General features: G+C 33.0%; 2 protein-coding genes across 2 annotated transcripts in view; one reads left to right on the forward strand and one right to left on the reverse strand.

Moving 5' to 3' along the window:
- The window catches only part of LOC115890676, a 298,050-nt gene that overhangs the window by 100,131 nt on the left and 171,984 nt on the right, over positions 1–25,935 (forward strand). The gene's annotated exons all lie outside the window — the stretch shown is intronic.
- The window catches only part of LOC115890660 (homeobox protein orthopedia-like), a 112,772-nt gene that overhangs the window by 27,955 nt on the left and 58,882 nt on the right, over positions 1–25,935 (reverse strand). Inside the window, exon 3 of the mRNA XM_030910958.1 lies at positions 9,685–9,871. Within this exon, the coding sequence (XP_030766818.1) occupies positions 9,685–9,871 (187 nt within the window). The remainder of the gene's footprint in view (positions 1–9,684; positions 9,872–25,935) is intronic.

Genomic DNA, 25,935 nt, shown 5'->3' on the forward strand with positions numbered 1-25,935 from the left:
ATTTCAGAAATTTATCTATTTAGTGCTTTATTATTATTGAAAACTCATTTCTACATCGGAAATCTTAAAGATGTATTTATAAATACAAATTAATATGAATTAAAGTAAAATAAAGTAATCAATTACAAGGTTAATTATAGTATTATTACAATATTCAATAACTTATTAATTTAGGTACTATTAAATTGTTAGAACTTTAGGATTTAAGATGTTCAAATATTCCTCTATCGACTGCTACACAATAACCCAGGCGATCATAAATTTCTCTTCTTACATTCGCTAGTTGGTAAACTGAAATTCTATTGCATTCGGCAGAAATTGCATTTTTTAACTCGTCTAGATTTGGGTATTATTTATCTTTGTGTATCCTGTTTTTTAAATGGCCCCAGAAAAATAAATCATTTGGTGAAATATCAGAGAACCTTGCTGGCCAATTTACTGTATGATTTAGGCCAATAACGTTCCCGTTAAAACTATTGTCTAAATATTCCAGAACAGCCAGGGTACTATGTGCCGGGCAGCCATCCATTTGGTACCAAACTTACTGATTTTCCCTAGCGGCATCATGTAAAGCAGGTAAAATATGATTTTCGAGTAGTTTCAAATAATATTCTGCATTTAAATTTCACGTAAGAAATAATGGCCCGATAATATTGTGTCCGAATATCCCTGCCTAAACATTTACTTTCTGTGGATATTGCGTCCTTGTTTCGACAAACCCGAGGACAAACCTGTGTTGGTTTTCTTTGTTCCAATATCGATAATTTCGAATATTGGGTTCATTATTTAAGGTAAACGTGCATTCGTCAGTGAAACATATGTTTTTTAAAAATTCGTTTGAAGCTTTTATTTCGATTTGTGTCCATTAAAAACTCGGAAAAGAAGCGGCAGTTTCTATGAAGCTACCGATTGGTAACAAAAAATCATTTGGAATTCCCGATCCGTTCAACAATCAACCCTTTGAGCAAGAGACAGGCGGGATCGGAGCGGTTAGCCTTGAAAAAACGAAGATGAAAGATAGGTTCGGATCGATCGTTGAACAGGCTGGATATTCGACGACAAACGTAATCAAAAATATTGATATTTTAATACAAATTTTGTAAAAGTGAATCAAATTATTACGTGTAAAAAACTATTTGTTACGCGTAAAAAACTATTTGTTATACCTAAAAAACTATTTTTTACGCGTAAAAAACTATTTGTCACACCTAAAAGACTATTATTTATGGGTATAAAACTATCTGCTACTCGTAAACAAACAAACAAAGTGCATATTAAATTATTTTTTAAGATATTTGAATTTTTTTAAATAGCATGTTTTACTTTTTAGATGTTTGTATTTAACTTTAACTACCTACCTGGAAAGTCCAAATTGTATCGTCAGATAATAAAAATACGTGGTTACAACTTGTTCTGCTATTGCCAAGTTTTTTAGAGTTTTTACTAAATTTTATGTAACAGCAAATATAACAATTGACGAGCACATAGGAAAAACGATGAGTATCCTGAAATGATAAATGTTCAGGAAACCGTTTTTTTTTTAATTCAAATTACGCATGGACTTTTATAGCCGAGTTTATATCGTTTTTCCCATTTTTAAATGCCTGTTTCTATGTGGCTGTTATCGATATTCCCGTTTATTTAGGTACCAAAAGGTGTAGCCCCCCCCCCCCTTTTGGTACTTTCATTATTTTTCCAGTGTGCTCTTTAATTAGTAGTAAATACTGTAATAAATTATATTTGCATATTTCTTAAGTTATAGCATGTTTTGCTTTTAGCTGTTTGCATTTAACTTGAATTATCTACCTTTTTATCAAAATGTCATAAAAAGTACTTGGATACAACTTGTCTTGCCATTGTCAATTTTTTTTCAGTTTTTACTAAATTTTATCGAACAGTAAAATTTATTACATAATTAACTACTAACAGTTATAACTACTGTTCATGATAATCATAAAATTTAGAAAAAATTCCAAAATAATTGACAATGGCAACACAAGTTGTATGCAAATGTTCTTTTATTACCTTACAATAAAATTTGGGCTTTCCGGGTAGGTAATTAAAGTAAAATGCAGACATCTATAAAGCAAAACATGCTATAATTTAAGAAATATGCAAATTATTATTGTATATATTAAAAAAATTAACTTATTATATTTATTAAGTATTCATTTTTCATATGGGGTTCCATAATAATTATTAATAATATTTACCCTATTGACAATTCCATATTCCAAAGAATTAGGATAGAATAATATATCTAATATTTTAATATTAATGTATTCACCATAATATGTATAAGTAGAGTCTGATAATTATTTTTTAAGTTTGATTTAGTTTAAGAAAAATGTATAAGAAACTTTACAAATACTATCTTCTGATATAACATTTTAATCTGTATTATCTAGATATATTTTTATTTGTAATATTTCACCATTTTACCTGAATATTTTTCACGTTTTATATGTATATAATAAGAATTTATAATCGTTATGTATTAACATTGATGGTAAAATATATAAATTATTTTGTTGTAAAATTAACATGAATAAATTAGTATTATAAGATAATGTACTTAACTAAAATTCGTTTTTTATTTCACATTTCAATTCATATCGTATTTATATCGGTAAACAATGAGATATGTTATTAAATAATAATAAGAAGAAAGTAAATAAATATTGATCAATTATTAAAGACGCCTAAAACTGTTAATCAATAAAACTAGTACTGTATTTTTATTTTTCTAAGAGTGGGTCAACTGATATATTTATATTCTTTAAACTGTGATATTATTAATTATTACGTCCGCCTATGACGAGAGATCTCATCTTAGAAATCGCTAAAGACGCTACAGAAGACAAACTGATTTGTTTTCATTTGAGTCTTTAGCGAGACACGCCGAACGCTACAAGCTTTTGGTCGGGCCATTCCTATACAGGGTTGTTCACCACATACGACACGGAGTATTGTAGCTAAACGATTATATTTTTACAAATTGTAAGTTTTGGTTTCGTTGAAGGATTATTAGAGCTACAATTTAAAAGTAATTTTACAAAATACAGAGTGTCCCAAATAAGTAAAAAATATTATAGTTGTATTTTTTAAATAGAACACTCTGTATACTATTCTATTTTTAAATTCTACGATTGAAATAAAGGTAAATTTGATTAAGGTTTATCACACTTAAACCTCACCATTTTTGAAATATTTTCAATTTTGTGAAATTGCAGTAAAAAAATTAAGGCTTCATTTCTCCAAGGTTATCCAAATTTTTAATATTAAATATTTACTAAAGTTTACTTATTGATCATATATTGTGTTGTAATAATAAAAATTATACTACCTTATACAGAGTGTCCAAAAATTTATATTAAATAATTACTAGCTTTAAACGGCAATAACTTGTTTAATTTAAATACAACACCTTGTATATTTTCAGATGCACAATTTAATTTTCTATCAAATTGTATTATAACATTTTTTACTTATCTTTTCAAGTTTCCGTAGAAAATGCATTTTCTTATAATATACATATACCTCATTTATCGCTATACCGATATATAGATATTGTATAATACAATTTGATAGATAATTAAATTGTGCATCTGAGTCTCGTAAAATATACAGGGTGGTCCATTTAAATTAAACAAGTTATTGCCGTTTAAAGCTAGTAGTTATTTAATATAAATTTTTAGACACTCTGTATAAGATAGTATTTTGCTTATTATTGCAACATAATATCTGATCAGTAAATAAACTTCAGTAAATATTTAGTATTAAAAACTTCGATACCCTTGCAGAAATGAAGCCTTAAAATTTTTACTGCCATTTCATAAAATTGAAAATATTTCAAATACGGTAAGGTTTAAGTGTAATAAACCTAAAAACCTATAAATCAAATTTACCTTTATTTCAATCGTAGAATCTAAAAATAGAATAATATACAGGGTGTTCCATTTGAAAAAACACAACTATAATATTTTTTACTTATTTGGGACACTCTGTATCTTGTAAAAATATTTTTAAATTGTAGCTCTAATAGTCCCTCAACGAACCCAAAGTTTACAATTTGTAAAAATCTAATGGTTTAGCTACAATACTCCGTGTCGTATGTGGTGAACAACCCTGTATATGATCTAGAGCATTATCATTCCCCGGACGTGAGTAAATCAATTATTATTTACCTGACGTCATGCCGGTGACGCCCCACCTGGACTCGGACGAGCCGAACATGGTGGAGCCGCACAGGCTCTCCCCCATCGCGCCGAAGGGCGGCAGCCCGTGCGAGGGGAGCAAAGCGCCAGGCGTGCGGAACACGTTCGTCGTTTTCTTCCGTTTCTTCCATTTGGCGCGCCGGTTCTGAAACCAGACCTGGAATAGAAATGTGTGAATTAGATGCGGGTTGGGTTATAATTGAACCAATCAGTGGTTCATTAACGGGGGATTGAGACTAGAAGGAAATCAACAAATTCAAAATGTATTTTTTTTAAACTGCGTTGATTCAACGAAGATCAATAATTTATAAGTATGTTTTACTAAAAAATAGTTATTTTTGTATCTATCGCGCGAAGTGCTACTTTGGGGATCAATACTTGAATTTTTTAACGAGGCGTAGCCGAGTTGAAAAGTTAGTCGAAATCACCAAAGTAGTTCGCGCACGAGTTGCAAACAGCAATTTTTCTACAAACATTAAAATCTGTATATCCCTAAAAATTATTATTATCTATCAACAATAAAATTCAAATATCAAATAAAATTTTAGATTGTCAAATACCGGGATCAAGTACCTCTACATCAAAATTGGATAGTGTCTCAAGTCCCAAAACTCCCATATCTCAAGCAAAATCAGAACTATCTAGTTTGGGATTAAATATTGGTTCGTGTACTGATTGTATTATTAATGTTAATATTGTAAATAATACACCTAGAATATGTATTAGTATTAAGTTTGATATTTGTTATTTGTTTATTCTTGAATATTTCGAAATAAATAATTAGATATGATTTAGTTCTTCATTTTCCAAATATCAAAATTCAAAATACCGTACAGTCCAGCAGCCGCTGGGGTAAACCCAAAATTTTGGGATTAAGGTTTTTTGAAAACGGATTTATCTTCTATAGGTGTCCTGCTTTTGATATCCGAGTGATGACAAAGTGGCATCTTTGGGGAAATTAAGATACAGTTTGATTCATTATCAATTATGTGAAATCGAGTGTTATTCGAGTTATCGAGTTATTTTGTGTGTTTTTAACGTAAAAAAATGTTTTTTATATTGATTTATTTAATAAAGTAGGTTTTTTCATAGGTATAAGTGATAACGAAACATTTTATGTACAGTGTGATTAAAAAAAGCATAATATATTTTCACGTTAATTGAAGGTAAAGCGAAAAATTAAATTTTTGCATTATGCATACTGTGTAGGTATGTATATACCTAATGTATGAGTGAAAGAATAACAAACACATTTTTTATACAGGGTATTTCAAAAATAACATTACTTCAATTGAAGGACTAGGGTAAATATTTGAAACAGGCATAACATAAAACATTAAAGTTTATCAGTTGGTATCAACCTCAGAATCAACTTCTTTATCGGAAACCACAACATCTTCATCCTCATTAACATTAGCCGGTACAGCGGGGGTCAGTTCGTTGCAACAATGTTCGTTCCCGTGACACATACAAAATATTGTGCAAGGCAATCTAGCACTTTTACACCTACATCTTTTTGTGCTACACGGACTGGCACTTGAACAAGAGCAACCAATCAATTGTAATATATCGGAAGGTGCCAACTCGGCTCTTTCTGGTAGGGTGACTGGTAACAAATGCTTTCCATTGGCATCTCTTCCGTTGAGAATAAATGTTTTTTATATCAACTGAGTTCCAAATTCTTTCTTTATCTGCCAGTAGTTCTTTCACGCTCTGATTATATGGAATATCTTCTTCGTCGTTATTCTGGCCTGATCGTCGTTTGGCTAACAAAATAACTTTTTGGCCCGTAAATCTGTTTCGATAGTCCAGCTGGTATCTGGCGTCTACTGTATAGCTAATCTTAGACTAACTTCAGAAGCCCAGGTATCATTCCTTTCTATACAGGTTTTCAAAATCGCTTCTTTAATTACCATTTTCTTAAAGTTGTCTTCTAAAGCGCGGAACTGGAAGGCCGCTCTCCATCGATGTGGGCGCTTTTCATCTTTTTCTAGTTCACACTTTAGTCCACAAAACAAACAGTTTTCTATGAAGATAAAGATTGGCACTTCTGAACGTCGCTGCATTTTCTTAAAAATCTTCTTTTTTTCTTAGCTCCTTCTTCTTCCTCCTCTTCTTCACACAACATGGCTAAAAATAATAATTTCTTCCTCTGAACTACCCATTTTCAATACTTCTATGTTGCACGCTCTAGTAGTTGAGCCTTGACAACTGTACTTTTTTCGAAACTCTCGCTTATGTTGCTGGTCTGTGGCGGTAAACTGTGCGATGTCATGCAGGATGCAGGTTTGTGCTGTGCTGGTCCGTACTGGTCCGTGTAGGTATAGTGTGCGCGATCTTTTAGGCGTAAATCTTCTCTGGCTGGTTGGCCAGACTTTAGTCCGCGGTAACACAAAATGCTTTTTTTGTTTTTTTTTTGCGTGTGAAGCGCTTTTGCGATTTTCCCGTTTAAAGTTTTATTTCGATTTGTGTCCATTAAAAACTCGCAAAAGAAGCAACAGTTTCTATGAAGCTGCCGAATGGTAAGGAAACAGCATTTGGAATTCCCGACCCGTTCAACGATCAATCTTTTGAGAAAGAAATAGGCGAGATCGGAGCGGTTAACGTTGAAAAGACGAACATGAAAGATAGGCTCGGATCGATCGTTGAACGGGCTGGATATTCGACGATTAAACGCAATTTACTGCTAGTGCCAGAGGTATGTGTAAAAATATATATTATTATTTGGCATATATTTTAGGTTTTTTAGTATGTGTATAGATTTTTTATGTTGTAATTTTGTGGTTACTTGTATATGATAATTATAATACTATAATAAAGAATTATAATTACAGGGTAGCCTTTAAGTTATTATAGGGTAGCCTTAATTGTTAATGCTTTTTTTATTTATACATTTTAGAAACTGTCCTGATGATGGGAATAAAATTCTCGAAAGCTTGACAAATTTGGAAAAAGTAGTTTTATTAGCCTAGTATGTGGTGATTATTGACTGCATCCTCACTTAAATTTTGAGTTTTTTGTTAAAAAATTTTAAAAATCGTAACTCCAAAATTACAGTAGCTAGCAAAACGCGGTTTTCAATTTAAGATTAGGAACAATATTTGCAACAAAATTTGTAAAAACATCAAAATCAAAGTCGCACAGAGAGAAATAAATTATTCGTGCGTATTAAATCAGTTTATTTAATTATGAATTCGAATAATTGTTATTTATTCATTACTTTAAGGTATTTTTTTTTCAAAAAATCTAAAAACACGCCAATTTTGTTTGTGAGGGGGACAACTTTTGCCCCAAAAATAATTGCAAAATCTTCCACCTTCTAAGCGGGGGTGCCATCCCCCAACTTTTTTCAAATGGGAAGGGGGGTCAAGTGGCGCCGCAATGAAAAGGGCCTTCTATTCTCTATATTTCCCCACTTCGTTTTTAAAAATCGGTTGAGTCATTTTGAAAATATGAAAGATTGAAATTTGAAAAGTACTTTTTGCAAAAAACGCATAAATTGAATTAATTAAAAAAAAACTTATCTTAATCAAGTAATGAAGCAAATGCTGAAAATGTTGCCCGTCAACCTCAATACAGTAAAACAAATTATTTTCAATCCGTTCTAGAACATTCTGAAGAACTTGCGGGGTCACTTCGCGACAAACATCAATAATTCGTCTTCGCAGGTCTTCTAATGAGGCGGGTGGAGTGCTATACACTTTACTTTTTGTGTGTCCCCATAGAAAAAAGTCTAAAGGAGTCAAGTCGGGTGACCGGGGGGCTACTCAATTGCACCCCTTCGTCTTATCCACCGAACGGGAAAGTTATTGTTTAAACAATTACGCACATTTTGAGAGTAATGTGGAGGTGCACCGTCTTGTTGAAATATCAGTTCTGCTGTAACGTATCCAGGATTGTTCTCTATGATATCAGTTAGGGCTGGGTCGATGGTATTTTTCTGTAAATCCAAGTACATATCACCTGTTAGATTTCCAGGAAGAAAAAAAGGACTCACAATAGAATTTCTAAAAATACCAGCCCACACTTTCAATTTCTGAGGGTTTTGTGTGTGCACCTCGTGAAAAACCCTGGGGTTGTCCTCAGCCCAGTACCGACAGTTGTGCCGATTAACTACACCGTTCAAAAAGAAAGTACACTCTACCTAACCTGATCGTTCAACCTTATGGCAAGTGAAAAAATGCGTAAACATCTAGAAATAATAAGAAAAAACAGCAAATTGGTCGAAGGAATTTATCCTTATCATTTACTCTGATAAATGTTTAAATAAACTTTTCAAATTTCAATCCTTCATATTTTCTCAATGACTTGACCGATTTTCAAAAACGAAGCGGGAAAGTATAGAGAATAGACAGCCCTTTTCATTGCGGTACCACTTGACCCCCCTTCCTATTTGAAAAAAATTGGGGATGAAACCCCCACTTAGAGGGTTGAAGATTTGACAACTGGCCGTTATGCCTTGCGGAACGTTTTCGATGGGCCACCCTGTATATAATAAACTAGTAAATCATCATTACTAATTGCTAACACAATTTTAGAACATGATTTATCAAGCTATTTGAAGTGAAAATTCTTTATGCGCGCTGGGAGTAAAAATTCAAGGTCGTGACATTTGAGCTAGCGAGACGGCCCTGACACACAAGCTAGTGGTAACGAAAAGTGGTAAGGGTTTAGAAATACGTAGTGATGCGACGTGTTTTTATAAGCAGTCCACGTGTTTATCAAAAATATTGATATTTTAATACAAATTTTGTAAAAGTGAATCAAACTATTACGTGTAAAAAACCATTTGTTAAGCGTAAAAAACTATTTGTTATACCTAAAAAACTATTTTTTGCGCGTAAAAAGCTATTTGTCACACATAAAAGACTATTTTTTACGCGTATAAAACTATTTGCTACTCGTAAAGAAACATTTCTTACGCATAAAAACTATTTTTTCAACATTTGTCCTTCATATCCTTCAATTTAATAAAATCTTTCTAAATAGTAGATGTTCTCTATAAAAATATTTTTCGATAATACCCTAAAATGACAAAAAAATGCATATTATTTAATTTATTTTTATTGTATTATTAAATATTACGTCCGTGTATGACGAGATCTCATCTTAGAAATCGCTAAAGACGAAAACTGATATGTTTTCATTTGGGTCGACAACGCCGAAGGCTACAAGCTTTTGGTCGGGCCATTCCTATATTATCCTGTTATTTTGTTTTAGTCGCAAAAGACGCTTCACGCAAAAAAAGCAAAAATCGCTTTCTGTGTGGCCACGACTATGCTTTGCCTAGTTATAGACCACGACTATACAGCTATGTCAGTGGTCACGGGACGCGAGAACAAGGTCATATAAAGTGGCAGAAAAAGAACAAAGGATTTGACAAGGAGTAAAGCTACTAGTTTCCTTATACTATGGTATGTGCATGCATTATCATTTCCCGACCGTGCGTAAATCAATTATTATTTACCTGACGTCATGCCGGTGACGCCCCACCTGGACTCGGACGAGCCGAACATGGTGGAGCCGCACAGGCTCTCTCCCATCGCGCCGAAGGGCGGCAGCCCGTGCGAGGGGAGCAAAGCGCCAGGCGTGCGGAACACGTTCGTCGTTTTCTTCCGTTTCTTCCATTTGGCGCGCCGGTTCTGAAACCAGACCTGGAATAGAAATGTGTGAATTAGATATGGGTTGGGTTATGATTGAACCAGTCAGTGGTTCATTAACGGGGGATTGAGACTAGAAGGAAATCAACAAATTCAAAATGTATTTTTTTTTAAACTGCGTTGATTCAACGAAGATCAATCATTTATAAGTATTTTTTTACTAAAAAATAGTTATTTTTGTATCTATCGCGCAAAGTGCTACTTTGGGGATTGATACTTGAATTTTTTAACGAGGCGTAGCCGAGTTGAAAAGTTAGTCGAGAGTACCAAAGTAGTTCGCGCACGAGTTGCAAACAGCATTTTTTCTACAAACATTAAAATCTGGATATCCCTAAAAATTATTATTATCTATCAACAATAAAATTCAAATATCAAATAAAATTTTAGAGTGTCAAATACCGGGATCAAGTATCTCTACATCAAAATTGGATAGTGTCTCAAGTCCCAAAACTCCCATACCTCAAGCAAAATCAGAACTATCCAGTTTGGGATTAAATATTGGTTCGTGTACTGATTGTACTATTAATGTTAATATTGTAAATAATATACCTAGAATATGTATTAGTGTTAACTTTGATATTTGTTACTTGTTTATTCTTGAATATTTCGAAATAAATAATTAGATATGATTTAGTTCTTCATTTTCCAAATATCAAAATTCAAAATCCCATATAGTCCGGCAGCCGCTGGGGTAAACCCAAAATTTTGGGATTAAGTTTTTTGAAAACGGATTTATCTTCTATAGGTGTCCTACTTTTGATATCCGAGTGATGACAAAGTGGCATCTTTGGGGAAAATAAGATACAGTGTGATTCATTATCAATTATGTGAAATCGAGTGTTATTCGAGTCATCGAGTTATTTTGTGTGTTTTTAACGTAAAAAAATGTTTTTTATATTGATTTATTTAATAAAGTAGGGTTTTTCATAGGTATAAGTGATAACGAAACATCTTATATACAGTGTGATTAAAAAAACATAATATATTTTCACGTTAATTGAAGGTAAAGCGAAAAATTAAATTTTTGCATTATGTATACTGTGTAGGTATGTATATACCTAATGTATGAGTGAAAGAATAACAAACACATTTTTTATACAGGGTATTTCAAAAATAATATTACTTCCGTTGAAGGACTAGGGTAAATATTTGAAACACGCATAACATAAAACATTAAAGTTTATCAGTCGGTATCAACCTCAGAATCAACTTCTTTATCGGAAACCACAACATCTTCATCCTCATTAACATTAGCCGGTACAGCGGGGGTCAGTTCGTTGCAACAATGTTCGTTCCCGTGACACATACAAAACATTGTGCAAGACAATCTAGCACCTTTACACCTACATCTTTTTGTGCTACACGGACTGGCACTTGAACAAGAGCAACGAATCAATTGTAATATATCGGAAGGTGCCAACTCGGCTCTTTCTGGTAGGGTGACTGGTAACAAATGCTTTCCGTTGGCATCTCTTCCGTTGAGAATAAATGTTTTTTATATCAACTGAGTTCCAAATTCTTTCTTTATCTGCCAGTAGTTCTTTCACGGTCGGATTATATGGAATATCTTCTTCGTCGTTATTCTGGCCTGATCGTCGTTTGGCTAACAAAATAACTTTTTGGCCCGTAAATCTGTTTCGACAATCCAGATGGTATCTGGCGTCTACTGTATAGCTAATCTTAGACTAACTTCAGAAGCCCAGGTATCATTCCTTTCTATACAGGTTTTCAAAATCGCTTCTTTAATTACCATATTCTTAAAGTTGTCTTCTAAAGCGCGGAACTGGAAAGCCGCTCTCCATCGATGTGGGCGCTTTTCATCTTTTTCTAGTTCACACTTTAGTCCACAAAACAAACAGTTTTCTATGAAGATAAAGATTGGCACTTCTGAACGTCGCTGCATTTTCTTACTTGAAGTTCCAGCCTTGTTGATATCATTGTCCAGGGATAAGGTCCTTTTCAAATATGTTTTGGATGTGTACGCCCAAGCAGCATTTGGACGTCGGGACAACGTTGTGTCACGCGACCAAACGTCGGGGCGCAACGTCGGCACAACCTCGTGCCAACCCTAGTCTGCACTAGTTTGGAGAATAATTTTTGGGTCGAAACGACGTTGGATACCGACGTTGGCTAGAAGCCTAATTTAGTACAATCTGCAACGTTGTTTAAAATCCTAATTCACAGAAATACAAAACTAATATGGCGTCTAAGTCGCGTTTTATCCTAAATTGGGATAATTATAGTAAAAATATTATTTTTATGGTTTAGTTAAAGACATATGTCAGATGGCAGTGAAGGAAAACAAAACAAAAGTATTTAAGTGTGGAGGATGTTTGAAGATCATAATTATTGAAACACTTTAACCGACTCTGTAACTCGTTACCCAAGGCAAAAAAGTTAAACGCAAAAAACTTTATTGATAAATGTATTGTTTCTACTTTGAAAAATACTAATGGGCCTTAAAATTAAAGAAGTTTTAAAAAAAAATTTGAATTTTTTTTGTAGTAAAATGAGAATAATTCATTCGCAGTCGAAAAAATTGTTTCCGCGTGTTTTTTAGGGTCAAATATTTCAAGTTAATGTATTCAAAAAGCAGGAATTGCTATTTTAGAAACGAAACATTTTCTTATTTAACAACATGGCGGCTTGCACTTTGTTATTTTGGAGATTAAGATGGAGTAGTTCGAGTAGTCGCATACTGGACTAATAAAGTCGCAGTTCGGCCTTAACAAGTAGTATACTAGTCGCAAGATTGCCTAATTTAGTCATCCTAGAGTCTAGCTTGTGCCGCCCTCTATAATCTAAATAAACGAGGGAGTGGATAAACTATCGGTAATATATGTCGATGTATATTTAAATTTAGTTTTATATGTACCTTTCTTATGTCCCATTTTAATTAAGTTTTTTTATAAAAACAAAAACAGCACTGAACTGTCTGACTGAACAGAACAATGAAGTGAAAATTTAAGATTTAAGGTTATGGTTCAATACAGTTGCAAAAAGGTAGTGACCCGACGTCCTACCAACGTAAGAATAAGGAAATCTAAACAACGTTGGAATTAGTAAAACAGACGACGTTTGCATAACGTTGGAATAGGTCCTGAAACTGACGTCGGAAAACTCTATATTGTCCAACGTTGTAGCTACGTTGCCCGAATCACCTAAAGATCACTTAAGCAAAAAGGTTAGAAGACAACGTTTATTCGACGTCGCAGAAGCTTCTACTTTGCTGTAGTACAAGTCCAACGTCGGCACAACGTTATAAAAACGTTTAAATTTATTTTAATACCTAAGGTAGGGAGCTAACTATTTTTTGTAACTAATCCAACGTTGTGTTTAGTAAACATGTGGTCGCAAGTCGTGAAAATGCTACTTGGGCGTCGAAACGCAACCTCTGTGACATAGTAAACGAAAATCCTTGTCCGTAGTGATCTTCTCTTCCAATTCTTCACATTTACCATCTTGATACACTTTGCTATACTTTATAATAGTTTCTATGCGTTGTGCACCAGCAACTGAAAGTTTTTCACTTTTCTTCTGACAGGAAAACTTCCAGTCAAAAAAACACTTTTCACTCATGTTTAACTAGGTATTATTGTTACAATCAAATTTTAATCTGAAAGAGAAATCACTGTTATCTTTCTGCCTTGGAATAGACCTTTATGTCTAAATTATAAGCTCTGCAGTTTGCAGTGCCGACACCAGTGAGTAGTCGGAATCGGCCGTTCCATCAGATTTAAAATTTCTTGAACTTTGAACGGCCAACTACAGCTTGCAACTGCGAACTGTAGGGCTTATAAATTATTAGGCTTTAATTAATGACACTGATATTAAACTAAGCATTTTCCTTCATCGCCCTGAAAAAGATATATTTAGTATAACATAATTATTTTAGTAATAAAATTGAGTTAATGGAGCCTTAATGAAAATTTTTATGATATTTATATTATTTCTTTTCACTGATACTTTAGGTTACAAACTAAAAGTATCAGCAACTGTAATGAAAAGTCCTATATTTATATGCATTAACATTTTTGTTGAGGCTTCATTAACTCAATGTTATTGCTTTACTCTAAATTATTAAAAATGTGTGTTAAACATGTCACACAAAATCATCGGTAATTCAAAGACCTTCGAACCTTAACCTAAAATTATTAATGCCAATAATGAGTGTTGAATTCAATTTAAGATAGAAAGTTCTAAAAACAAGAAAAATATTAATCGGAAAAATGTAGGGATACGTTTTATTTTTTTTAATCACCCTGTATATTGGTAAAGGTAAGCCTATATTTAATATAAATACAATAAATTGACCAACCCATACAAAAATTAAGGCCTAAAGCTTAAAAACCTATCGAATACATTTTTATGTCTTATAGTTTGGGACACCCTGTATATCTGGATTTCCTCAAGGGTGACAGCTTGTCATCAGCCGGTTATGGAAAATAGACATATAGATCTATAATAATCCGTCATAAAAAAAACTTAATCCCACAATTGGCACTTCAGGGAAAAATCCGAGTTCTGCTGCCGGACTAATATAATTTACATGCAGTGTGCGAAATAGGTATTTCGCGCATTACTTCGCGCACCGTGCCATTGTAACGTAGGAAAATGAAAAAAAGTGTCACTTGGCACATTGCTATCAATTCGCAAACCTTGTCATTTTTTGACGTTCGTTTGTAGAAAAAAACAGATTTACCCAACGGACAAAGAAAGCGTAACATTTCTTTGCTTGAAGCTACGACACACTATTGCCGGACCCTGTATAAGCTCTCTTTATGTCAATGGATCTACGTCAATCCCAACAAATTTAGTGATATTTTCCTTACTGTCGGTTACACAATTATTCCCCCATGGCTTCCAAAGCTTATCAGAATTATATTTCTACCAAGGTAAAATAATCTGAACATTTATTGAAATAGATTATAATACTTTTTTCCATAACAACTGTTAAAATTGCCTTATATCTATCTAAAATAGTGGATAAAATAGTACTTTAACCGCAAGGGTAGATTAAATGATTCTTTAACAGTGAGGATAGGTTAAAACTTTATTTCTTCTCGCACGTTTTTTAATTGCTTCCATTTTTGCAAATTTTTGTATTCCTTTTCATAAGTTATTAGGGATTTAAATGGAAGTAGTTTGGATATGGCGTTTGTCGCCTCAGCCTGAATATCTGTTGGCAATTTACTTATTTCGTTTTGTGCCATTTCTGGCTCCAATTCAATCAGCAATCGACACGAAAGAGAATTAAAAAATATTAACTCAAAACTGAGAACTAAAGAGACAGCTTCATTTATTTGTCAAATTACATAGAAACCAACGCCAACTATAATATTATTTTACACAATAATATTTTTTCTAATCGTAATAAATTCCTTGAAATAATAATTTGAATTTTTTTTTAAAACGTAACTCGCTATGGAAAAAAGTATTGTTTTATACACGACGATAAAATTGCATTATAGTCACCCGAAATTAATTAATTAATCTTTTCCGGTCTACGATAAAATACCATTTTATCGTTTTGTATAAAAAATAACTATTAGAAATTTTGTTGTTTTTTAAATTGTATTATTTTCAGCTAAGAGGCTTTCGATCTTTCATTTTTATCGAATGTTTTTTTTTGCTTTTATTTATTTCATTTTCTGCATAGACGTAGGTACCCTACTGTTTTTAATATACCCCTCAATAAAAATATAATACACATTCCAAACAAAAATAATGAAAAACATTTATTAATTTCCTCTTTTTTTATTCCTCCACGCTCCAGCAGCATCCAAGAAGGAGAAAAATCGTAACAGAGCAAACCGAGTTACGGAATGCCCCCCTTTACAGATGTCCTGGCAACCGGCAAAACGCTCCAATTCCCCTCACTCTTCTTCTTACCCCCTCACTCCCACCCTTTATTGCATCCACTGCCGCCCAATCAGCGTACGATACGTTTTGTTATCTCCCTTCCCCAACGCAGTTGAAATTGTAAAATAGTCTTTCTGATTGTTTTGTTTCCAATGAGGCAGTTTAGTAGTGTTTTAGTTTTTATTGGGATATATGTTTTAGGACCTACAAATGCAATGCGTGTACGCTGTGGAGAGGAATGACTGATAAGATAAGATTTCTAAAAAAATGTATTTATAGTTATTTTTTATACAAGACGATAACATGATATTTTATCGTCGACCGAAAAGATTAATGAATTAATTTCGAGAGGCGATAGTGCAATTTTATCGTCGTGTATAAAACAATATTTTTTTCCATAGCGAGTTACGTTTTAAAAAATATTCAGAAATTATTATTTCAAGGAATTTATTACGAGTAGAAAAAATATTGTGCTGGGTTGGCGTTGCTTTCTATGTAATTTGATAAATAAATAAAGATGTCTCTTTAGTTGTCAGTTTTGAGTCAATATTTTTTAATTCTCTTTCGTGTCGATTGCTGATTGAATTGGAGCCGGAAATGGCTCAAAACGAAATAAGTAAATTACCAACAGATATTCAGGCTGAGGCGACAAACGCAATATCCAAACTACTTCCAGTTAAATCCCGAATAACTTATGAAAAGGAATACAAAAATTTTCCAAAATGGAAGCAATTAAAAAACGCGCGAGAAGAAATAAAGTTTTTAACCTATCCTCGCTGTTAAAGTATCATTTAATCTACCCTTGCTGTTAAAGTACTATTTCATATACTATTTTTGATAGATATAAGGCAATTTTAACAGTTGCTATGGAAAAAAGGACATAAATTCTTATAAAGGCTGTCCTGAGTAAGGAAAGTTTTCGATAGACAGGTTCCAAAAAATAATAATCTGCATGAGCGATATTGCATATATCTAAAACCACCATTGTAGGTACATAAAGTTTTAAATACGCAGTAATGCCTAGAGTAGGAGATTTTCTTTGTTGAATTTGTAGAGTTTCTCTAGGCATTTTTTCACCAAAATACAAAAGCCAAAGCAATAAGATTAGTCTCAAAGCTCTAAGTCTCGGTCTCAACATTTAATATGACAAGTTTGTTTCACGTTGAAATGATCATGAAATGATAATTTCAACCTCATCGGAGTGTTGTTTTAATATGTAAGATGTGAAAGTGTGTATATTTGTCTGATGATGCTCGTATGAACGAAACACGTGTAACAATTTAACTTGTCATAATAAATGTTGAGACCGAGACTTAGAGTCTTATTGCTTTGGCTTTTATATTTAAAAACAGGGTCTCTTTGGGATTAATGGACACGTTTTTTAAATTCTTTGACCATCTTCGAATGTTGTTCGCTTTTAAGGCTACTGATTAGTAGATTTCTGCCTGCAGGAGGCTGAAGCACATTGGTTCGGAGTATTTAGCTATATATATATAAACGGGATTTGGTTTAAGTATTTAATACTCATTTCCAACTACAGCATATTGCTGCCTTCCCGTTACCCTACGCCACACATCTCGATTTAGAGCGTCATCAGCTTCTAGGTTACGAGCTTCCATTGCTTCCGTAACCGTTCCGTTCCAGGATTTTCTAGGTCTACCTCTCTTTCTTCTGCCCTGGGGAGCCCATTGAAAAACTCTTTTTGGCCACCTGTTCTCCGGCATACGCAGAACATGTCCAAACCATTGATGATACGCCTGACCTCGATGTTTGTCTTTTTTTTCCATCCTAGATATACCTGCACTTCTTCTAAGGTAGTCCATTTCAACAACTTGGATTTTGCGCTTCGCGTCTGCACTCAGAGTCCACAGCTCTGAACCATAGCAAAGAACTGACTCCACCAATGTTCTTCCAAGTCTCTTTTTAGTTGTTGCAGATAAGTTTCGGTCCCACCAGAGGCTGTTAAGACATCCAATAACTTGTTTGTTCTTCTGAATTCGGGTTTGTATTTCTTCTTTGCCCAAACCCTCGTTGTTGATAGTGTCCTGTTTCTGAAGTCCCCATTTGTTGTATTCTTGATAAAGCCTCTTAGTCATGAACTCTAGATCGTATGAGTCCTGCGCAATCACGACCTGATCGTCTGCAAAACTCAGGGTAAATAGTGTTTTGTCCCCAATGGGCATTCCCATACCTTGACATTTCGTCTTCCATTCCCTAAGGGCTACTTCGACGTAAGCGTTGAAGATCAGAGGAGATAAGCTGCATCCTTGTCGCAACCCTATTGTGGTGTTAATTGGATTAGATAGCCTGTGTCCTATCTTAACGTACGATTCATTTTCTTTATATAGCTCTTTTATTATCTTAAGCAAAGGTCTATCTACTTCTAAGATATTCAATACTTCCCATATCTTGCTGCGGGGAATAGAGTCGTACGCTTTCTCCTAATCAATAAATGCTAGACGGACTTCTTGATCTACTGCTATCTTTTTTTCCATCACCTGCTGCAGGACAAAAAGGTTATCTGTGCAAGATTTCCCCGGTGTGAATCCGCTTTGGTCTTCCGAGATTTTGTCACCCATACTGTCCCTGACCCTACCCTGTAACACCTTTCCAAAAAGTCTGTTGACCGAACTGTTAATGCTTAGGCCTCTATAACAAGTGGGGTCGTTACGATTTCCCTTTTTAAAGATGGACACTATGTGAGCCACTCGCCATTCTCGGGGTAGTTTACTTTGCAGGCAGCATTGGTTAAATAGCTCTGCCAGACGCCAGCGTAGTCTTTGGGTTCCACACTTTAACAATTCGGCTACAATATTACCAGGACCTGGTGACCGTCCATTTTTCATTCTTTTGAAACTTTGATGTACTTCTCTTTTGCTTATCATTAAAGTGCCTGCAAGGTTGTTCTCATCTTCTACTGCTCGGAATTCTGGTCGGTTTTCTGTCAGTAATTCTGCATAGTAGTTGCGCCATTTTTCTATATCCATTCTATTCAAGAGCTTGTCCGTTTGATTGGTTTTCATTTGTCGGATTGTTCTCCATACCTCAGTACTCCGTGCGTCCCCTATTAGGCTTTCCACTTGCTGGCACCTTCTTTCCCAAATATCTGTTTTTCCTACCTTAAGTTAGTATTTAGCTGTGGACCCAAATATTTCTATCTCTGTTCCTGTTTTGCATTTTCCAGAAAGCATCAGTTTACCACTTTACGGTATAATATTTTACTTAAACTTACTTACTGCTGAGCAAGCGGTTTCTCTATTCCAATTCTTTTTGTTACTTATTACTACAGTGAGGTGTTTCTCAAAGTTTAACATTCTTTGTATGGCATCCACTGGGAGTTGGAGGAGTAGAGTTTTTCTTTTGAGGGCGTTGCAAGCTCCTCCTGAATTCTCACAGTACTGTTTCCGTCATTGACCATTCTAATCATTATCGCGTTGGCATATTTACCGAAGACAATGTGCTGTGGTGTTGAGTCTAGATCTAGGTTTCTCTTGCTTGGCCCCTGTGATGCAGATGCCTTGTCAGTCTCTTCATACATCTACAATCTACCACTGGGTACTCTGTTATATATAATTGTTTCCACATTAAAAATTGTCCCTCGTGCCTCGTTTATTGCTTCCCTTTTTCTTTTTTCAGGATCACTAGTTTATTGTTGCTGAGTCCTCCCGTATTGATGAAGCCGAAAGGTAGAAGCACTAAGTGTCTACGGGTAGTCATATTTTAGTCATGTTTTCATGGCTAATCTTACTGTAGGTTTTGCCCACAATAATTTCGTTTTTTCCATAGCAATTGTTAAAATTTCCTTATATCTATCAAAAATAGTAGATAAAATAGTACTTTTACCGCAAGAGTAGATTAAATGATACTTTAACAGCGAGGATAGGTTAAAAACTTTATTTCTTCTCGCACGTTTTTTAATTATTGCTTCCATTTTCGAAAATTTTTGTATTCCTTTTCATAAATTATTTGGGATTTAAATGGAAGTAGTTTGGATATGGCGTTTGTCGCCTCAGCCTGAATATCTGTTGGTAATTTACTTATTTCGTTTTGAGCCATTTCTGGCTCCAATTCAATCAGCAATCGGCATGAAAGAGAATTATAAAATATTGACTCAAAACTGACAACTAATGAGACAGCTTTATTTATTTGTCAAATTACATAGAAACCAACGCCAACCCAGCACAATATTTTTTCTACTCGTAATAAATTCCTTGAAATAATAATTTCTGAATATTTTTTAAAACGTAACTCGCTATGGAAAAAAATATTGTTTTATACACGACGATAAAATTGCATTATCGTCTCCCGAAATTAATTCACTCGCGATTTCATCGCTCGTGAATTAATCATTTCGATCGACGATAAAATACCATTTTACCGTCTTGTATAAAAAATAACTATTTTCTTTCTTTTATAATTGTTTCTATATTTTGGAAGTTTAGAATAATTCAAAATTTTAGTGTGTTTCTTCAGGGAAATTCTATTGGAAATTTGATTTAGTATGAATAAAAGAGCTATTTAGTATATGAATTACTGTCTTTTCAGTTGTGCCCGTTTAATCCGTGTGAACTATATTATGAATTTAACATGCCCATTTATTTATTTTCTTTAACTACATGCCTGTCAAAAATCACGTGGTGGACAATACAATTTTACTGGCTCAGTTGGTGGCTCCAAACAAGAATTAACTAAAAATCACGCTGCTACCTCCTTCTACGCAAACCCCATCTCTGCAGACACTTTGTCTGAGTCATCAGACAGTGTTATTACTCTGTGGCTTACGGGTCTATCACCCTATTAATAGGAAAAAATGAATCACTTTTGATCGGCGTTAAAAGAACCAGCTGATTTTGTGCCAGGTGATTTTTCTCTAACATGCATCTGCTTAAAAAGTCAAAAGAGAGATATTTTAAAAATGATTTGCTTATTATTTGTCTTGTCGATGGATCGATACAAGGTTTCATTGTAATTTTTGAGTACTTTTTTGGTTGTATGTAAGTATAGTGTATGTATGTAGGAGTGTGATTTCTAAAGTATGTTTATAGTAAATCAGAAAATGAAGCAAATTGAAGTTTTATTAAAGAGTTTTGTTTAAATTAAACGTTGTAATTTTTAATTTGATGGTAATTAAAAGTTTTATTTACTCCAGCTTCCAACAACGCTCTATATATTTAAAGCAACAGAATAACTTTCAATGACAACTTTAGCAAGTATTAATATCACTAACAACTGCTTATCAATTACTAGTATAAGCCAACAAATTTCTTTCAAATACGACACTTACTGGAGTTACTGGTCATTCACTGGTTTATTGGTCAACGTTAGTTGCATTTTCTTAGTGATTGGTAATATTTATTGGATTTCTCCCACATTTCACTGTAACATAATACAGGGTGGTCCGAATTGTATTCCGGAAACTTCGACAACATATTCTGCAAATAAAAATAAGTAAAAAAGTTCATATAAATATATATCCTAAAATGCTTAGTTTCGGAGATACAGGGTGTAGAGGGTTTCGGAGATACAAGTTTCATTTTTATTTCAATTTTTTCGAAATAATTTTTGAAGTAACGTCAATATTTGGATGAAAATCGGTGTCTGGGAGTTTTTTGACATGAGAAATATTATTTTGATGTTAATATGACTCCTATTTGTAGGGGGCGCCACCTACATGTATTTTAACTGATTTAAAGAGTAATAATTTTTCGTCTGTACCTGTATAAAACTACTCGATGAAAAAATATATATTCCCTTGGTTTTCTACGTAAAAAATATCTCTTGATAAAAGTCGATATGAGCAACCGTTCTCAAGATATTTAGAGTGGAAATAGTCAATACATGTCATTATTGACAAAAAATAAACATGTCGAATAGATAGTTATTTGACTGAAATCATAACTTTGGGAACTTTTTATTTTTTTAAATTGCTCATAAATTTTTCTTCGAAAAACTAATGGTAAAACTGTTTCTGTTGAACTTTTGGCACAAAAACATTTCAAATTTATCACTGCAGTCTAAAATTTCGAAAATTTCGATTCCAAATATCTCGAGAACCACTACTCGTAGAGATTTTTACCAAGAGACCTTTTTTACGTCGGGAATGTGTATTTTTTTACTCAGTAGTTTTATACAGGTGCTGACGAAAAGTTATTACTTTTCAAACCAGTTAAAAATATGTAGGTGGCGCCTTCTACAAGTAGGAGTCATATTGATATCAAAATCAAATTTGTCATGTCATTAAACTCCCAAACACCAATTTTCATCCAAATATTGAGGTTACTTCAGAAATTATTTGGAAAATATCGAAACAAAAATAAAACTTTTACACCCTGTATCTCCGAAAGTAAGCATTTTAGGACATATATTTATAAGAACTTTTTTACTTATATTTTTCTACAGAATATGCTGCCGAAGTTTCCGGAATACACTTCGGATCATCCTGTATACATGCCTATAATAATACACATAACTTATATAGATCACCCTGCTACATATTTAACAAGGATTATTCGACCTTATGGTATTATAAATGGATTATATAGTGTAATATCGTATCCACCAGTGCCGTAGATACTTTTTTTAGAATTTGAAGATTACTTAATTAAGTTGATGAAAGAGTCTAGACAAAATGTGCAAATTATTGATATTTGAATATTTGAATCTTAGAAGATGATAATTTTGACAATAGACTGAGAAGTAACAATTAATTTTAGCCGAATATCTAATGGCATGACCTCTAGTATAAAATCTGATTAGTAAGTAAGAACATTTTGGTAGTATGAACTTGAAATCAGCGAATATCTGGATAAATACGTAAGTTACAGTAGTAAATTGATATTATGCTTATTATATTTTATGCTTTTGCACAATTCTGGATTATTTACAACTTTTTTAAATAGCAATCTAATATATTTCAAGCATTGACACAAATTTAAATGAATAGTCGAACTTAAAATTAGCTTTCTTTTAACTTAACGAAAATTATTTATTATGTAAACATACTTAATAAGCTTAAGATTAGCTTAGGATTAGAAAACATCTAATACTTAATAATAAATAAATCAATATAATTATTTAATACAGGAATTATATACATAAACTTAAAAGAATAGAGTGGATACGACAAAAGGACACAGATAATAGAATATCTCATCCACAGAATCAAATCCCTCCAGTGGCAATGGGCAGGACACCTGGCCACACGGACAACAGATGGACCACAAAAATTACAGCATGTTACCCACAAGGAATTAAGAGACTTAGAGGAAGACCGAAATTGAGATGGGACCATGATAGTAAATTAGCAGGGATAACTTGGGCCCACATAGCCAACAATAGACAACAATGAGCCCAACTACAAAGAGAATATCTAAATATGCGAGGGAGACTACACCATAATTCGAAATGGTTGAATAAGCTGAAAATGATGATGATGATACTGCACGGTAAAATTAGTAAAATTGACATATCCTAATTAATTTAAATATGTAGTAATAAACGTGAGAACATAATTAATTAACTCTAAACGAATTTCTACCTACTCGTAACATATAATACAATAATTATTTACTAATGAAAAGTTATTTTAGTGAGTTTCTTGTCTGGTTAGTTTACGCAACATTAGTACCGTATGATCGAAAAAAAAACGGTTTTCACTTTGCCTGGAAGTGGACATCGATGACATTCCTCGTATAATTTTACATATAAAATGACATATCTTCATTTCGGAACCATCGCTGACGCCGTTTTTTTTTATCATATTATACTATAAAAATTTGTGAGTCTCCTTCCGGGGTTCACAAGGATCTGACTGTAATCCAAGTCCTGACACAATGTTTTTTAAGTAGCTTAAAAAAAGTAGGTTAAATTACACAAAACAAGAAATAATTAAAAATAAATAGAAGAAAGTGCAAAGAATTAAAAAAAATAAATAAATTTGTCAAGAAAAAGTAAAACAAAATTGATAAAAATATTTAAACAGCTATCAAAATAGTTCTATTTCATGACGTACCTTCCGTGAAAATTAATTGTAAATTTGAGAATGAGATTTGAGCCAATTTATCAAATGTTTTTTGTACTATTTAATGTTTTCCCAGGGTACGCTACTGATCTTTTAATATCGTTATTGATGGACTGACGTTTAGATACATGATATTCCCCGCGGTTACATTATGAGGTCCAGGGCGAATAAAAAGGGGAGACCGGGTGTTAGTGGGTTCCCCGTCTTCTTCCTACCGGGGGCGTGTAAAAACTTTCAATGAACAACGGATTGAAAAGATAAAGGGTGTGGAGTTTTACGAAGTCATTCTGATATATCGATTGAAGATTCGTTATTTTCAAAAGTAAAGTTATCTCTACTACATGCTATTAAAGGGTAAATACGACTAAACAATCCAATCTGACGATTCTGTATTGAACACTGTATTTTTATTAACATTTTAAAAAGTCAACTACAAATAGGTGTAAGCATTTTACGAATTCTGTATTCTTTCTACGCTACAAACTGAACTGTAAAGTTCTATGAAAAACTAGTTAGTATATCTTATAACACTGTTCACTATTTCCTTCATATTTTACGTAAAAAAACACTGGAAGAAAATATATTTGCTTCTAAACAAAATTTTATCTTTGCGGACCAATTTTTGGTAATTTTGGAACAAGAACAACTTCGTACTGTAATAATTAAAGTACTGCTTAGAATTTTGATTTCAAATTTTGGCTAATTTTTATGTTAAGAATAGGACTAGAATAAGAACAAACCTGAGATGGGTCCATGATATTGGAAAATTAGCAGGGATAACTTGGGCCTGCATAGCCAACAATACATTGCAGTTACGTAAGTATAATGTTATTTAGCAGCTAGATATATTAAGTATTCCGTTCAATATACCCTCTGTCCCTTTCTTTCTGAAATACCGATGACAGACCCCACAATATCAGAACCTTCATCAAAAGCTTGAAGTCACTGGACAATATAATAAATTAGTCTCTCAGAAAAAATCTAAGCAGATTATAGCGAAAATCAATGTGCATCAAGGCGGTGATGAATTTTCTATCGGGTTGTGAGTATTCAAAGAATGGGTTAGTTCATTGTCGTTTATTTGTAAATAAACAAAGTATATTCTTAGCTAATAAATTGAAGTTATATAACAATTAACACAAGGAAGATAATACTGTTGTATATATAATAATTAACATTAATCAAAGAACATCAATAAAGTTAACGCTTTGATAAATGTACATACAAGCTATATAAAATAACGATCGAACAAAAATTGTTATACCTAATCGAAAAGCATATGCCTGTAATCAAACTGAAATTACTATAAGCTTGGTGCATTCTCCGCCGATGTCAGAATACTGTAAGCAGCGGACTAAACAAATACACAGGTTTTTGTAGCGAATACTCGCACAATTATTATATTATTATATACCTATAGGAAATATAATTAGCGAAAATTCTAAAAAAAACAAAAATAAATAGTAAATACTCTATCTTCAAAAGGTCTAACTTTAGGTACCTATTATAATTTATTATTCGAGCTAATAAAACTTTTTAGATTAATTTAACTACGGTAGCGAGCATAGTTTTACGCACCGGTTTTGCTAGTGGGGACATAACTGGGAGTTTTTTGACTATAATGAAAATCTTTAAAGGTACATAATTATAATTTTAGAAGATGTTCATAAAAAAATTAAGCCCTAGTCGACAAAAAAGTATACCATTAAGTAATATTGCAAATTATATTTTATCCTCTTATACTATATGCCTATTTAATTCTTTGATAATGGTAATGGACCCTTTATTTACTAACTTGTTTCGTCGAATTCAATTTTGGTCCTGTTCTCAACTCAGAAACTGAATTTTTATATTCAGCTAACTATTTTTATTTAGATTTAATTTTCCTATAAGTTAGTTTATTCAAAAAAATGCTTCCATTTAATTAAATTATGTGTGCACTATGTACGCATATTTGAAGTGAAACTTCTTACTAACAGCTATTAAATTGAAGGAGTTGAAAAATATATGTATTTCTATGAATGCTTTTTATAAACTCAAAAAAATAAGAGTTAATATAAAAGCATATACTATCCAGCTTTATAATTTTATAATGTTTATTTTTTAATTTTTATTAAAAAAACGATAATTTTCTACATCTATATCTCTAAACAACAATATGTTTTGTGTGGTCTGT

This window comes from Sitophilus oryzae, unplaced genomic scaffold (genome assembly GCF_002938485.1).
Source record: "Sitophilus oryzae breed Bouriz unplaced genomic scaffold, Soryzae_2.0 scaffold_907_pilon_pilon, whole genome shotgun sequence".
Taxonomy (NCBI): domain Eukaryota; kingdom Metazoa; phylum Arthropoda; class Insecta; order Coleoptera; family Curculionidae; genus Sitophilus; species Sitophilus oryzae.